Below are 13247 nucleotides of genomic sequence, written 5' to 3' on the forward strand. Positions count from 1 at the left end.
GCCTTCAGCCCTGTCCGTGCCTGCGATTCTTCATGGCCTTTCTCTCTCTTTCTACCTGTTCTCACCTCTTTTTCACCTGCTTCCACGCTACCTCCGTTGTGTGAAGATATAAAAAATTTATATATTTATATCTCTGGTTGGAGGAAGACCCACCTCTCTCTTGCCTGGTGGATACAGAGCATCATCTTTCCGCGCTCTTGGGAGAAGAAGAAGATAGGAAGAAGAAAAAAACAGAGAGAGAGGAAAAAGAAAAGAAAGAGAAAAAAAGAAGACTTGGAGAAGGCTAAAAAGTCCTCCCAGGAAAGTTATCCTAGGAAAGGGCCAGAAAAAAAAGGAAAAAAAAAAGAAAAAGAAAAAAAGACGATGATGCCCACCCATCCGGCATTATAGCATCATCGCTCAGTGCATCTTCGCCTGCTCTCTCTCTCTCTCTCTCGCGCTCTTCTCTTGCTTCCCTTAATTTTTTCTTCAAGCCTAAACTTACGACCTCTCCAGTTTTTTCCCTTTTGTTCCTGAACGCCCTTACTTACTTCTACCCCTCCTGGACCCTCTTCGCTGGTCTCCATTCCTGACTTTTCTTCTTTCTTTTCTTTCTTTGCATTCCTTCGAGAAAAACCAGCTGTCCCTTGACCACTTCTTACCCATCCATCTCTTCTCTCTTTCTTGCTTGCTTCGTCGTTTTTCCGTTGTGGGTACAGAACCTCGCATCTGCAACAGGGCACTTACCATCGATCTTTTTCTCTGATAGCTCTGCGCTCCACTATCAAATCGGTCACCACCAACGTCGACTTCGGCGACGAAAGCCACTGCTGCTTGCATTTTCACTGTCCTTACAGGTTCGTCAACGCTGAAGAAATCACTGTAGAGCAGAGAAGAAAGCAGAAAAGAAAAGAAAAAAGAAAGAAAAAGAAGAACAATAACTCGGCTAACGCGCGCTTCAGGGGTCTCTTCCATCCTCAGGATTTCCAATTCTGCCGGTCGATATTGACACCGCCTTTCTCTCTCTCTCTCTCTCTCTCCCTCACGCCTGGAAGAGAAATCGACCGATCAATGATTGCTGGGAGATAGCATAAAACCTGTTGCTTCTACTTTTTTACGGCCATAAACCAAACAACCCAAGCCAGCCACTCTTGTCATGGATCAGAATATTCGAACGCAAGTCTCGCGGCCCGCGTCAGCCTCGATCCCTCCACAGGGACCTCCCCCATTGTCGCATCTTCACCAGTATCAGGTTCACTCGCCCTATCAGGTCCCGCAGCCACACACTCTCCCTCCTCTCCAGCACCCCCAGTCTCACTCCCCAATGCCATCATATCTCGGCCAGCCGTTTCGAAATGATATGCCCAGGTATCCCGTCACCTCTGCTCATGACGTCTATGCTGCCTCGACCGCGCCAATGGCCACACACGCTCCCGTGAACAGCCTACCACCAGCCTCGTTCTTGGGCCAGCACCAGCAGCCGCAGCAGCAGTTCCCTTCACATGGCCTGCTGCCGCCTACGACCGGTCCCCAGGCCTATCCTCAGCCAATTGCACCAGCTCCACCACGGGATAGACGGCACGAGTACGGCATGCCCGGTGCTCCTTTCACCGGAGCCGAGGACAAGGGCTCAATGTGGGCGGCCCCTGATGCAATGTCTGCCCCAGCTACCGCTTACCAGACCAAGGATGCACCACGAACTCAGGTTGTTGGCTCCCAAGGTCGACGAGGTATTCTTCCCAGCGTTCCGGGTCGTGCCGCTATCACCAACGGTGTAAACGGCACTGCCAAAGGAACCGCTATTCCAGCTAAGGATGCTGATGGCAAATTCCCTTGCCCACACTGCAATAAGACATATCTCCATGCAAAGCATCTTAAGCGACATCTGTTGCGCCGTAAGTTGATAAACATAAAATAACTCTCCCGTTCCCACCCCCGTGCTCCTTCATCACGCCCCTTTGTTTGAAAAACAAAGAAAAAATGAGTAAAATTTCAATTCTAACGTGATTTCCAGATACTGGTGACCGTCCTTATATGTGTGTTCTGTGCAAAGACACCTTCTCTCGAAGCGACATCCTCAAACGTCATTTCCAGAAGTGCTCTCTTCGACGAGGCAATCCTACCGGAATCAGCCACTTGTCTCACCCACATGCTCATCTTAAGAAGGCTCAGGCAGCGGGGGTTGTGCCTAAACCGGTGAATCAGGGTGATGTTAGTAACCCCATCTCACTTCCCAATGGTATTGGTGGTACTACGTTTGGTGAAGCGCCCGCGAGCGGGCATGGGGTTACAATGGCTTCTGGCCAGCAACCCCGCTTCGCAGAACATCAGCCATTCGGTTATCATATGCCTTCTCATGCGCCAGCGGTGCAGAGCGGTAGTAGCGGCCTGGCTCGTGGTCCGTTGGACCAGCAGATTCATACCGGCACTACTACTGCCCAGTACCCTCCGCATCAGCAGCAGCATCAGAAAACCTGGATGGCTGATCCCAAACACAACTCTTCGTCGTTCCATATGCAGCCTGGAACTGACTCTGTTGGCCAGTCGACCAGTATTGCTCTTCCTCCGATCGATGCTAAGATTACTTCCGATAACAAACAGGCTCCTCCCCAACATCCACCACAACAGCACCCTCACCCTCAGCAGCCGCAGCAGAACATTGACTGGACCACTGTCCTCCAGCCGGGCTCGCATGAGAACTACATGCCTGCGCCACCAGTCTACCCTACATCTATGACGCCAGTTAATGACGGAATGCATGCACATGTCGATGCTGATCGCAAGTACTATCCTGCCACCACTGCCGGACAGCAGGAAAATGGTGGTTTGAACGGTCTTTACCTTGCATCCACCAGCTTAAGCGGAGATGGTGCGTTCAACCCCCATACCCCAAAACAGAGCCACAGTATGCAATGGACCCACTAACATAACATCAACAGGATCTGTTCAGTCAGCTAGACAATAACGGACGATGATAGCGGATTCCGCCTATTTCGATACCAATTCTTTATCTAGAGTTCTGTGACGGCCGAATTGTGAACGAGTTTCTCTTATTAATCCTTTACAGCTTTTCGTTTCCCTTTTGATCTCGACCTTCCTCCTTAATACATTCCGTCTCATACAGTCAATTAGCGGTCGAGCGCCCGTGCGGGGCACGGTCCGGATACTCGACAAGAAAGAACAAAAAACATACATCGCCATCAAATTGAAGCCAATGGAAACCAGCATTATAGACTCGGGTGGAGCATTTTATTTTCTCTTTTTTTTTCTTACCCTCTCTCTCTTCCTTCCTCTCTGTGGATTTTGTTTTGCAACGGTCTTCCCTTTCGTTATCTTGTCCAAGTAAGGAGTTTGTCGTTCTTTTTTTGTTTACTGCTTACCTTATTTCGTTATATCTGCTGCATACATCGGTGAGAACATTAGACGAGGATTTACCCCCTGTTTTTTTTTTTTTTACTCTTTTTTATTGCTCTTTTTCCTATACACTTTCTTTCCCTTTTGGCTTACTTGTATTATTCCCCTATTTTCCTTCGTCTGGAAAATATGTCTCAATACGTGTCTTCTTCCCCCCCCCGATCTGTACTTTTTCCTTTCTTTCTTTTCCCTTTTTCACTTCTTTTCCTTTCGGAGAAAAATCGGCGGAGAGGGAGGAAAAAAAGCTCATTTCATCGGTGGAAAGCACTGTTTGGCATAGAAACGGAAGACTTCCTTTCGTTTTGGGGATAATGCGAATCGTTCCTGTTTGTCGTCTTGTTTGTTTACTGTCTTGCTTTAATTCGCTCATTACATACACGGAGGGCGGCTTGCGATTGATATCTTACATTTGGGCTTTACTTTTTGGTTCACGGGGAGAGAAAAGAAAAGAAAAATCGTCAGTGTTATATCATAATTTGTTCAATTGATCGTTTTTTTTCAAGACGTTTGTTGCTTGCTTGCTCGGGTTCTCTTTTTCTGCGATACCTTTGCTTCCTTGCTTGGACTTGACCGCCTTCCTTCCTTGCCTACGGGCTTGTTTATTCGATGCTCCCCTCGCACTGACTATCTACCTCTCGGTATATTGTCGATGACAACGTTTGCTGCACGCATGCTGCGTTCTATGTTTATACCCTTGCTTGCGTGCGGTTTCCATACACTTCGGCGATTTGACACGACAATAGACGACCAGACCAATTTGATACCCCAACACTCACGACACTTGAGACCTTTGCCTAAGCCTCACCAGGGCTCAAAGGAATGATGAGATGGAATTAGAAGAGGAATTTGAAAGCAGGTCCTGACATGCCTCGAACATCATTTACATAAGGAAAGGTTGTCGGCGGGTTGATGAGGTAGAGTATAACTCTCTCTCACTTCTCCCTACAGCCACGTCAAATGTACATACTTTTTACATGACTCGTCGTTGCAAATCTTCGGCCATTTGTTCGTTTGCACTTGCCCCCGGTCCCCATGATGCAATGCGACCGCAATTACGAAATTGTATGTCTTTTTTGCCTGTTGTTTGTTCTTACGTCCTTGTTCGGCTCCTCTTTGACATCCGGCCTTTTAATGGCTTGAAAAAATCAATTTGTATGTCCCACGTATTCTATAGACTGGCTGAAATGAAAGCAAATTAAACTACCTTCACTCAACACTTTTTGTACTTTTTTGGAACGTCATTTTGGATATCGCAGTCACATAACAATGTCGCTAGAAGGTTATAATGACTAAGCAAATAATCACGTGATAAATCAACGCTTACTCAGCATACCAAAAACCTCTTGTCATGGAAGAAAACGGAAGTCAAAGCGATGAACGTCGGTTTGATTGAATTGCTGTCTCTATCGACGTCGCAGACACTCGCTAGATCCATATAAAATGGTATGTCGGTCAATCACGCCCTATTAAACCCATTGATTCGTCCTCGCTTTGGGTCCGCTCTAGCAGACCGTTGGCTGTTGAGAAATTCAACTCGCTCTCATCATCAACATCTTCCGTCTCTCACAGCACAGCCGCCAGCTCTCCAATATTTCCCCGAGTCCGGTCTAACTAACGCTATTAAACAGGCATCCCAAGTACCTCGCACCCCCGCTGGGCCATTCGGCTCCTACCGATCCCCATATGCGCCCAAGTAAGTCGCCAGACGAGAGCCATGATGTCAACATTCGATACTGGAACACACGAGCAGAAGGGCTGATCCTACCGGTTTTTTTCACATATAGATACACCGTCCCAACCAAGGTTGCCGGATTCACTGTCACCCAGGGCATGAGAATGTAAGTTAGGTGGCTGTCAATTTGGCTGGAGACGTGATCCTTTCTGTCTCGAAACAGATGGTGGAATGTGGCGGTGGCCATTGGACTTCCGATCCGCTAATATCCATGCTTTCAATTTATAGGATGCCAATGGCAGCCGCCTTGGGCACTGCAACCGGTATCTTCGCCGTTTTCTTCCTTGGAGATACCCCACGTGTCCGGGAAGATATCCTTATGAACATTCCTCTTATCGGAAGTTACTGGGAGAGATCTATTGCTCCAGAGGACAACGTACGTCTTTTCCCCATTTTTCTATCCGCTGCAGCTTTATCATGTTCGCCTTATTGGTCTGATTGCTAACGATGTAACGTTTTGATAGCCATTCTAAGAGTCTTGCTTCATGCTGGGTGGAGTGGAAGCTAGAATTAGAGCTGAGGCGATTTTGTATATTTACACTCTCTTAGTTTAAAAGACGGGGTTTATGATGTTGAGGTGTATAGAATTGTATTTCGCTATCCATATATTTCACTTTCTCGTCTACTCTGAGGTGATAACTAATGAACCTCCTGCAATTGGTTAACACCGCGATTGGCGTTTATGTACGCGGTTGGAGTATAAACGCCTAGAAGCACGTCTATAATATAGAAGTTAAGCTAACCGTTGGCCTTTCATTTAACAGTCTACTTAATATCTTTTGTGATATTGATATTGGTTTACTGGTATCTTTCTAAGTGTTTTGCGGTGGTCACGTGCATTTTGATTCTCTCTCGGGACAAACAAACGTATCAACATCAGTATATCAATTTGTAGCTGATTTTAATACCTCGACGGTGACTGAGATAACAGACCATGACTCTAGCGACCTCTGCCCGTTTTTCAACGTGTCATACTTAAGCGGCTGAGGGTATTTAAGTTCTTTTGCTACAACCTTTGTGAGGGGCTGTATAGATCTTGAACCAGCTATGGCTGCGACCTCACAAACCCTCAGGCAACAGGTTTGGGAAGGCTGTCTACCACTACAGATAACTCTATCAAAGTCAGAGTGCAGAGTATTTGATAAGGCGGATTCATATATTGTATAGCACACATCCAACTTTATATACCTACTCTCGACATTCCTTCACGCTGACGAAAAATGTAGATATCATTCCCTCGTCTGTCATATCTACCATTCCTATTACCCAGGCTACTTGACTTCTTCAAACCATATCTTATTGGCTCTGACCCCGTATACCCATACCAAGGCTGGTTCGAGTTCGAAGGAGTTCCGCTGAAATGGCACTACCCCGTGGGCTTGCTTTACGATCTATACGCCAGCACGGAGCCAACACAAGGGAAAGATGATGATAGAGATCAAAGGTATACATGTCGGGAAAACCTGCCATGGAAGTTAACATTACATTTTCAAGACTGGCCTGATCAGGAACTTGTTGGTCTTGATGAAGAGGGGAGGGTTATGCATGACTTCTTCATGAATAGTGTCAAGGAGGCGGATTTTGTTCGCAACGGCACTGGAAAGAGCATTATGGCGCTTTCAAGAGAAGATTCAAATAAGCTCTGGACATCCATACAAGAGCGTACGTATCTCATCCCCTTATCCATCATGTGTCAACCTGTTAAATGTCTAACATCTTCTAGACTCCTTTCAAGCCTTCCATCGGGTTAATAATACACTCCTACCGAATCTATCCACTCCATTCCGCAATATACCATTGCGAGCATATCTTCCTATTACGGCGGAGCCTGGGAAATCGTCCATCAAAGTTGTGCAGTCTCAGTTTCCACCAAAAATAGCGGCCTCAGCACCAGAAGGAACCGAGAAGCAAACACAAACCATCGGAACGGCGCTTCATTCTATAGTACCCAGCCTATTCCCGGATGATAAAGATATAAGTACGGCGACGCCTATTTTACATGGAGCTGCAGTCCCAATGAATGCACCCGTCGAGGAGGTGGTGCGGTGTGCGGCATATGCTGATGGGTGGTTAAACGTTGTCATCCGGATTCATGGGTGAGATCATGACAATTTTTATGACTAAATGTGAAGTACTGGTTTAGAGTTGTTGGCCTAGGAAGCCGATAGAGAATGATGCCATAGAAGACCATTGAAAGGTAATATAAGTACAGAAATCTGAGCATTTTATGCTAACTTTGTACATGCTGAGAGTATAGTGTCGAAGAGAAAAGGTAAAACGAAAAGGAAAGTATAGATTCTATACCGCACCCAAAAATACCCGCCGATAATGTTTTACAATGATATTTCCTTAATGTAAAACACAGATAAAAAATCACCAGGAAGGTAAACGCCCCAGCTTCATAAAAAAGAAAAAAAAACCCGGGTCATGGCTGTAGAAACAGAGCTTTATGCCTCCAGCTTTCGTTAACTAGAGGCCAAAGTATTCTATGCTTCTCCGGTTCCATGTTAAAGGCTTAGTTGGTCAACGCTGCCCACACGCATTCCACCTCCTAGCCTACCACCGCCCTTGGTAACCATCCCAAGTTGATATAATCGTTCCTCTCCACTTATCGTTCGACCACCAATATACCACTTCTCCGGCCCTAAAGCATCCCTGAACCCTCCACTACCACTACTGCTATCACTTCCCCGTCTATTCCGATCATATGATGAAAATGGGGCTGCAGAAGTTGAAGATGGGGATGTTGGAACTGGTATAGGAGAGGTGGTTGAATTGGAAACTGTCGATGTTGTGGCTGTTGCCGAGGAGCTTGCGTGACTGGTAGAGCTTACAGGTGCTCGTGATGAAGGAGATGGAGTATGTGAATGAGAATGGGCATGGGTATGATGGTGATGAGAGTGGTGATGCGAGGAGAAATGGTTCGATGTTGACGAAGCGGCTGCTGCGGCAGCAATAGTGTTGGTATTGGATTGCGACGAACTTGAAGGCGCTGGGTTTGCCGTAGCCTTGCTGGATATTGTTCGAGCCCCGGCTGTGTTTGAAGAGGAGGATGGCGGGGAGTAAGGAGAACTGATATGTGATGACGATGGGCCTGGGGAAGGCGGTTTTGAAGGCGCTGTTTTGTATGTGGTTTGTGCCCTAAAGGCCGCGAGGAAGTTGGCTAAAAAAGGCCTGTTGGTCGTCATGATTGTAGACACGCGTGTACGACTTTCTTCGGTTTGATATCGATAACCGTGTTGCGTTATTGGCGATGCTGTATTAAATCACTCTGCTCGTGTGGCGTCTATGTGATATAAATTTTTCTTTGGTGAGTTCACGGATCACAAGGAAAAGAGCGAAGATCGTCGTGTTAGGCTCATGCAAGCGAGTGTTACGGTCCGAAAGGCGCCTGCAACGTTCTGGTCTGCTTTTTGGTATTGAATTGTATTCTGGCCGGTCGGGCTGCGAAGAGCATCGGTCATGGATGTTGTGATGGTGACGATGATGGATGATGCTGGGCCTGTGGGGTGACTTTCCAGCGGGAGATCTCGGAAAGCCAACCACGGCCAGACCGTTACTAATACGGGCGCCTCAACTTGCACCGCCACATATATCACGTGCAACATTCCCTCAGTTAGTTAAGGGACAACGCCGAAAAGGGAAAACGACAAACGCGGCTACATTCACTTACATGCATTATTACACTAGTTGTGCATAGGACTAAATGATGCCTGCCACTTTGATGGGGGCTATTACTGTGTTATCAGCCAGTTTATTATGGCTAGGGTTGTCATTGGCACGAAGCATTTTTCCACCCTCTCAGGGGAAGTTTCTGATACCATCTTTTATACCCAGCCAAAACTGCAAGAATACCAGGTATAAAAGTCTACAGCCATTCCCAAAGATTTAAACTAATGGAAACTGTGTGATGCGAGTACGCACGAGCTCTTCCTTGAGTCACGGATGCATCATGGTTACGACAACCATAATTCCACTAGGTCTTGTACCGTCTGGGACCATGGATTGACTCGTGCTAAGCATATCTTTAATTCGACAGTACCAATGAACTAATTTGACGAGCTTTGCTTCAAGTACGGGGCTATTGCGATGCACATTAAAAGTATCCTTTCACTAGGGAATACTTTTGTTTTCTTACAAAAGAAGGAGAATATGGCCATGATAGCCTTATATCGTAGACCAACAGCTTCTTCCAACCCACGTCGTTTAGTTCAATGGTTATTTGAGGTGCATTTGATGCGCAGACAGGAATCTGGTGTGTGACATCTATGCCGTTAGCTATGAAAAGACATTAGTGCCCTTGGGTAATCTCAGAGGTAGCATTAATCAATAGTCATCTCGATAAGTCTGATATTCATCATCACTTGCTGCAAAGACTTAGAGAGGCTTACATCTTCGCCAAGGCTTCGGGCTGATATGAAATGAAATTCAACAACGGGAGTTAAGACAGATGGAAATAATCAAGCAGAAGGTTGATACAGAGGCCAACTGGCATATACCGTCATAAAATACAGCAAATACCCCTCCGCTGGCCTCTATTATCTCCCTTAAATTCTCTCCCATCGGAAACCACTTTTGAGAATGCGGGTGACGGTCATCAGTGCACCGCACATGAAAGTGAGTGCTGCGGACAAGAGTAAGGCCAAAGTAAAGTTCCAGTCCCGGGGATCCATGGAGTGTGCGTTGCTGTTATGATTGAATACAATACCACCAGCAATAGGAGTGCCAACCAAGACACCAAGGGAGCCAAGGATAATGCCTACACGGCCCTGGCTACATCTTGGGCTGGTGTCGATAGTGATGGATGCTACCGCTGAGAATAGGAGTACTAACTGATAACCAGCTACTAGAGCATAGAATAAAGATCCTATAATGACCCCCACCGGATCTTGCGCGAGTACCAGAGAAAACAAGATAATTCCGCTGACATTTGTGAATAAAATGGCCGTGTTTAGATTTCCAACCCTATTGAAATTAGTGAACCTTTCACCTGCTTGGATATGCACATACTAATACTGACCTAGAAGCCAGAATTGTCAGAGCAAAGCCCCCTATCAGGGCTGCCACATTCATTGCACTTAGGAAGTAGCTGGCTAGTTCGACCCTTAAACCCAGAGCAAGACCATATACTGGGATGTAGAAGAATGGAATAAAGCCGCCGATGAGCCCCAAAGTTGCTCCAACCACAAAAGTACAGTGGCTGGCATCTTTGAACCCACTAAGGCTGATATATGGCTCTTCTTTTCGGGAAATTGAAGAACGGTATGGTCGGAGAGTGTAGAGAGTCGTGCCCGAAGCTAGGAGCACAAGGGATGTAATTATCCGCACAGCCCATTGGAAACCGACAGCAACAATAAGCCAGTAGCTTACTATTGGGAAAACAATGCCACCTGCATTCAAAGTTAGAATTGCAATAAGGTAGGATAGGATGTAACCAAGTGCAGAAGTGACGCACCTGTAGCAGCCCCAGAAGTAACAACGGCAATAGCCAAGGGACGTTTTGTTGAAAAGTAGGATGCTGCAAGTGTAATTCCGGGTGCAAATAGCATGCCGGATCCGATACCTACGCACACCCCTTCGGCTAAGAAAAACTGGTAGTACTCCATGCTAAGGGAGGTCATGGCAAGACCTATAATCTGCAATAGCAGTCCTGCCCCTGTAACATGATAGAAATGATTCGAGTTGACTGCCTTGCTAGAGAAAAGCCCAACGAAGAGGATAAGGAAGGCTTGAACTGAGCCAATCCATGAAAGGGCTGATGGGGTTGTAGTTTGTAGGACAGTTTTAGAATAGCTTGCTTGGAAAGCTCCATGAGTCATCACAAGGCCCCTGAATGATGAGTATCAGGTAATGCTTTGTGGAAGCAAAAGATAGTTATACAGGAGAAAAATTGCCTTACCATGTATTTTGTGTAAGAACAAAGGCACCCATGACCTGCATCCAGGCATTGCGTCCTCCGTTGGGAACATTATCTGGTATCGATCCTAGGCTTTCATCATGATCCTCAAAGGATACCGACGACTCTTGCACTCGAGCCTGGCAGCTTTTCAAAATCTTAGTCTCTTCTTCGAGATTCATAGTTATTGAATAAAACTTTGTGAAGAAATAGCGATAAGACACTTGGAGGAGAAGGGGAATGGTTGGGTATAATCTTTCTCCGTTTCAGGGTAGGAAGGATGACAATTTTATTTCAGAATAAATAATCATGCTCTATAATATATAGATGCATCGTGTAGAGATCTGAGGAAAGGAAATATGCCGTTCTCTGTCTTACCTTAACCAATAAGATTGAACATTTGATGTCACCAAGGGACGCAAATCCTCAGAAAGTTTGCCAGTTTGTGACCCCAACAATATATAGCATAGTAGTAAAGATACATAAATGTACATGGCTTTGGCCGGACATGGAAGTATTCCATATGATATTTCAAACGGGTAGTAGTCCTAGACATAACTAGCAATAACCTGCATACGCTGGCCGGGTTATGCTAGCAAGCGCTTTATTCGGTCGTGTACGGAATTGGGCGCATTCACTTGAAGATAAGAGAGCCGTGAACCCGTATGTTACACGTGTTAAGACGAAGAATTGGGCTTATTTAGCTCCTGTAATCGGTAATCGTTATGCCGGGTCGCGCACTGCGGGTTTGAGTGAGGAAAAGTAAGAGATTCCAGTCGCATTTCAAGTTCATCTATTCGCTGAGAGGTAATGTTGCGATACAGATTCGCGGCATCGGCAGCTGCTGTGAGCCCAAACGGGCTGAATATTTATGCAAGAAGGCATGCACCTCGCCTAGAAAGAGTGGATGCGTAATGCGTTCTCCTTTGTGAGAAAGATAGACGGCATTAATTGTACCTGTGGCTTGCTTGGATTATCCCGGACTGGGCGGTGAAAAAGAAAAGGAGAAGAAGAACTGGAGACTGAGTAAAGTACTCTCAGCTGAGTACATGAGAAAAGTGAGATCGCTCGTCATAGTACACTTATGGTCTGTCATGCGGCCACTCCTGTGCTGCGACGGGTATTGGCATACCTTATATTCCAAGGTAATACTCAGTTCCCCAAACGCATTCAAGGTAGAAGGGGCCACGGCTAGTCATGTACTACCCGGACCAACGGTATGATCTGGCAGGCGAGGAGAAGACTGCTCTCTTCACATCTAACATAGAAGCATGGAAAGGCAGTGAGAGCTTCAGTAGTACATTCCAAGTTTTATCAGTGTTACTCCGATAAGCCTGCCCAGGGGTATGCGGCCGGCCGGGAATAAACGTTGGCAGCGTAACGGAGTGCAGTGTTACTCTTTTAACGAATGCCCCAATGGAGAGTAGCTGGAGTAGTGGAAATACGGTGAAAAGACTAGATGGTCATGATCTGTGTCTGTAAAGGTATAATCAGTTGACCATATCTTCAATCCGCATTGGTAGCTTCGCTCGAGATTCTGTACCAAACCGTCCGCCGTAAATTATTGACTGCCCCTCTTTTCAAGACCAGCTAACTATACAGTAAAAGCCAAGGTAGTGTGGTTTGTTGATTGAAATCGAGATATCCCTTGTGGTATCAAGATGGGAGAAGCTGGGCTGTCTGGAATGATTTTGACTGGCCTTCGGTAAGAGAAAAAGACGATAGTCAAGGTGAGGACTTGACAGTACCTATGTTATCCATGAAACTTCCACCTGATTAGTTAGCTAGTTGTATAGCTTGAAATGGGAAACACGCTGTAGGCCTGATGTTTTTTAAGCGTAGTTAGTTATTTGACCTGGATTGAATGCGCCACATCCTAGCCAGAGGAAAGTCCGGTAAAATAGGATGGCTAAAATTCTCAATCGTTATATGGTGAGCGATGCTGACGGCTGGTTGATATACTGCACTGTTTGCAGATTTTCGTTCCTATGGGAAGGCTATCCGAAAAAAAACCTAAAACATCCCCGTCCTGAAGGCCGTTTTTGGTGGAGACAAGATGGTGAACAATAACGCATACTTGGTATATGGCCCAAGAAACTATGCGACTGGGCTTTTCGACAGAGGAGACGGTGACAGGGAATAGCCTGCTGGCGAAAGCAACGGTGTGCAGGCATCTTTGCCAGGTGTTCAAGGAACAGTGTGCTTGACAGTTGTGTTGCAGGGATA

General features: G+C 46.2%; 5 protein-coding genes across 5 annotated transcripts; 3 read left to right on the top strand and 2 right to left on the bottom strand.

The window, feature by feature from the left end:
• Positions 1-1135: 1135 nt before the first annotated feature.
• Positions 1136-2904, top strand: MGYG_03054 (RfeC protein; the record flags this gene model as incomplete). Its single annotated transcript, XM_003175482.1, has 2 exons — positions 1136-1874; positions 1994-2904. 2 exons carry the CDS (start codon positions 1136-1138, stop codon positions 2902-2904), a joined length of 1650 nt encoding a protein of 549 aa, XP_003175530.1.
• A 1929-nt stretch (positions 2905-4833) lies between these two features.
• Positions 4834-5598, top strand: MGYG_03055 (hypothetical protein; the record flags this gene model as incomplete). Its single annotated transcript, XM_003175483.1, has 5 exons — positions 4834-4836; positions 5022-5086; positions 5178-5231; positions 5354-5501; positions 5590-5598. 5 exons carry the CDS (start codon positions 4834-4836, stop codon positions 5596-5598), a joined length of 279 nt encoding a protein of 92 aa, XP_003175531.1.
• A 574-nt stretch (positions 5599-6172) lies between these two features.
• Positions 6173-7225, top strand: MGYG_03056 (autophagy protein 5; the record flags this gene model as incomplete). The annotated part of the gene is made up of 3 exons (XM_003175484.1): positions 6173-6286; positions 6352-6787; positions 6849-7225. The coding sequence occupies 3 exons, from the start codon at positions 6173-6175 to the stop codon at positions 7223-7225; spliced, it is 927 nt and encodes a 308-aa protein (XP_003175532.1).
• A 407-nt stretch (positions 7226-7632) lies between these two features.
• On the bottom strand, positions 7633-8313 carry MGYG_03057 (hypothetical protein; the record flags this gene model as incomplete). The annotated part of the gene is made up of 1 exon (XM_003175485.1): positions 7633-8313. One exon carries the CDS (start codon positions 8311-8313, stop codon positions 7633-7635), a length of 681 nt encoding a protein of 226 aa, XP_003175533.1.
• A 1359-nt stretch (positions 8314-9672) lies between these two features.
• Positions 9673-11203, bottom strand: MGYG_03058 (hypothetical protein; the record flags this gene model as incomplete). Its single annotated transcript, XM_003175486.1, has 4 exons — positions 9673-10090; positions 10146-10515; positions 10581-10954; positions 11025-11203. The coding sequence occupies 4 exons, from the start codon at positions 11201-11203 to the stop codon at positions 9673-9675; spliced, it is 1341 nt and encodes a 446-aa protein (XP_003175534.1).
• Positions 11204-13247: the final 2044 nt, after the last annotated feature.

This window comes from Nannizzia gypsea, genomic scaffold (genome assembly GCF_000150975.2).
Source record: "Nannizzia gypsea CBS 118893 supercont1.2 genomic scaffold, whole genome shotgun sequence".
Lineage (NCBI taxonomy): Eukaryota > Fungi > Ascomycota > Eurotiomycetes > Onygenales > Arthrodermataceae > Nannizzia > Nannizzia gypsea.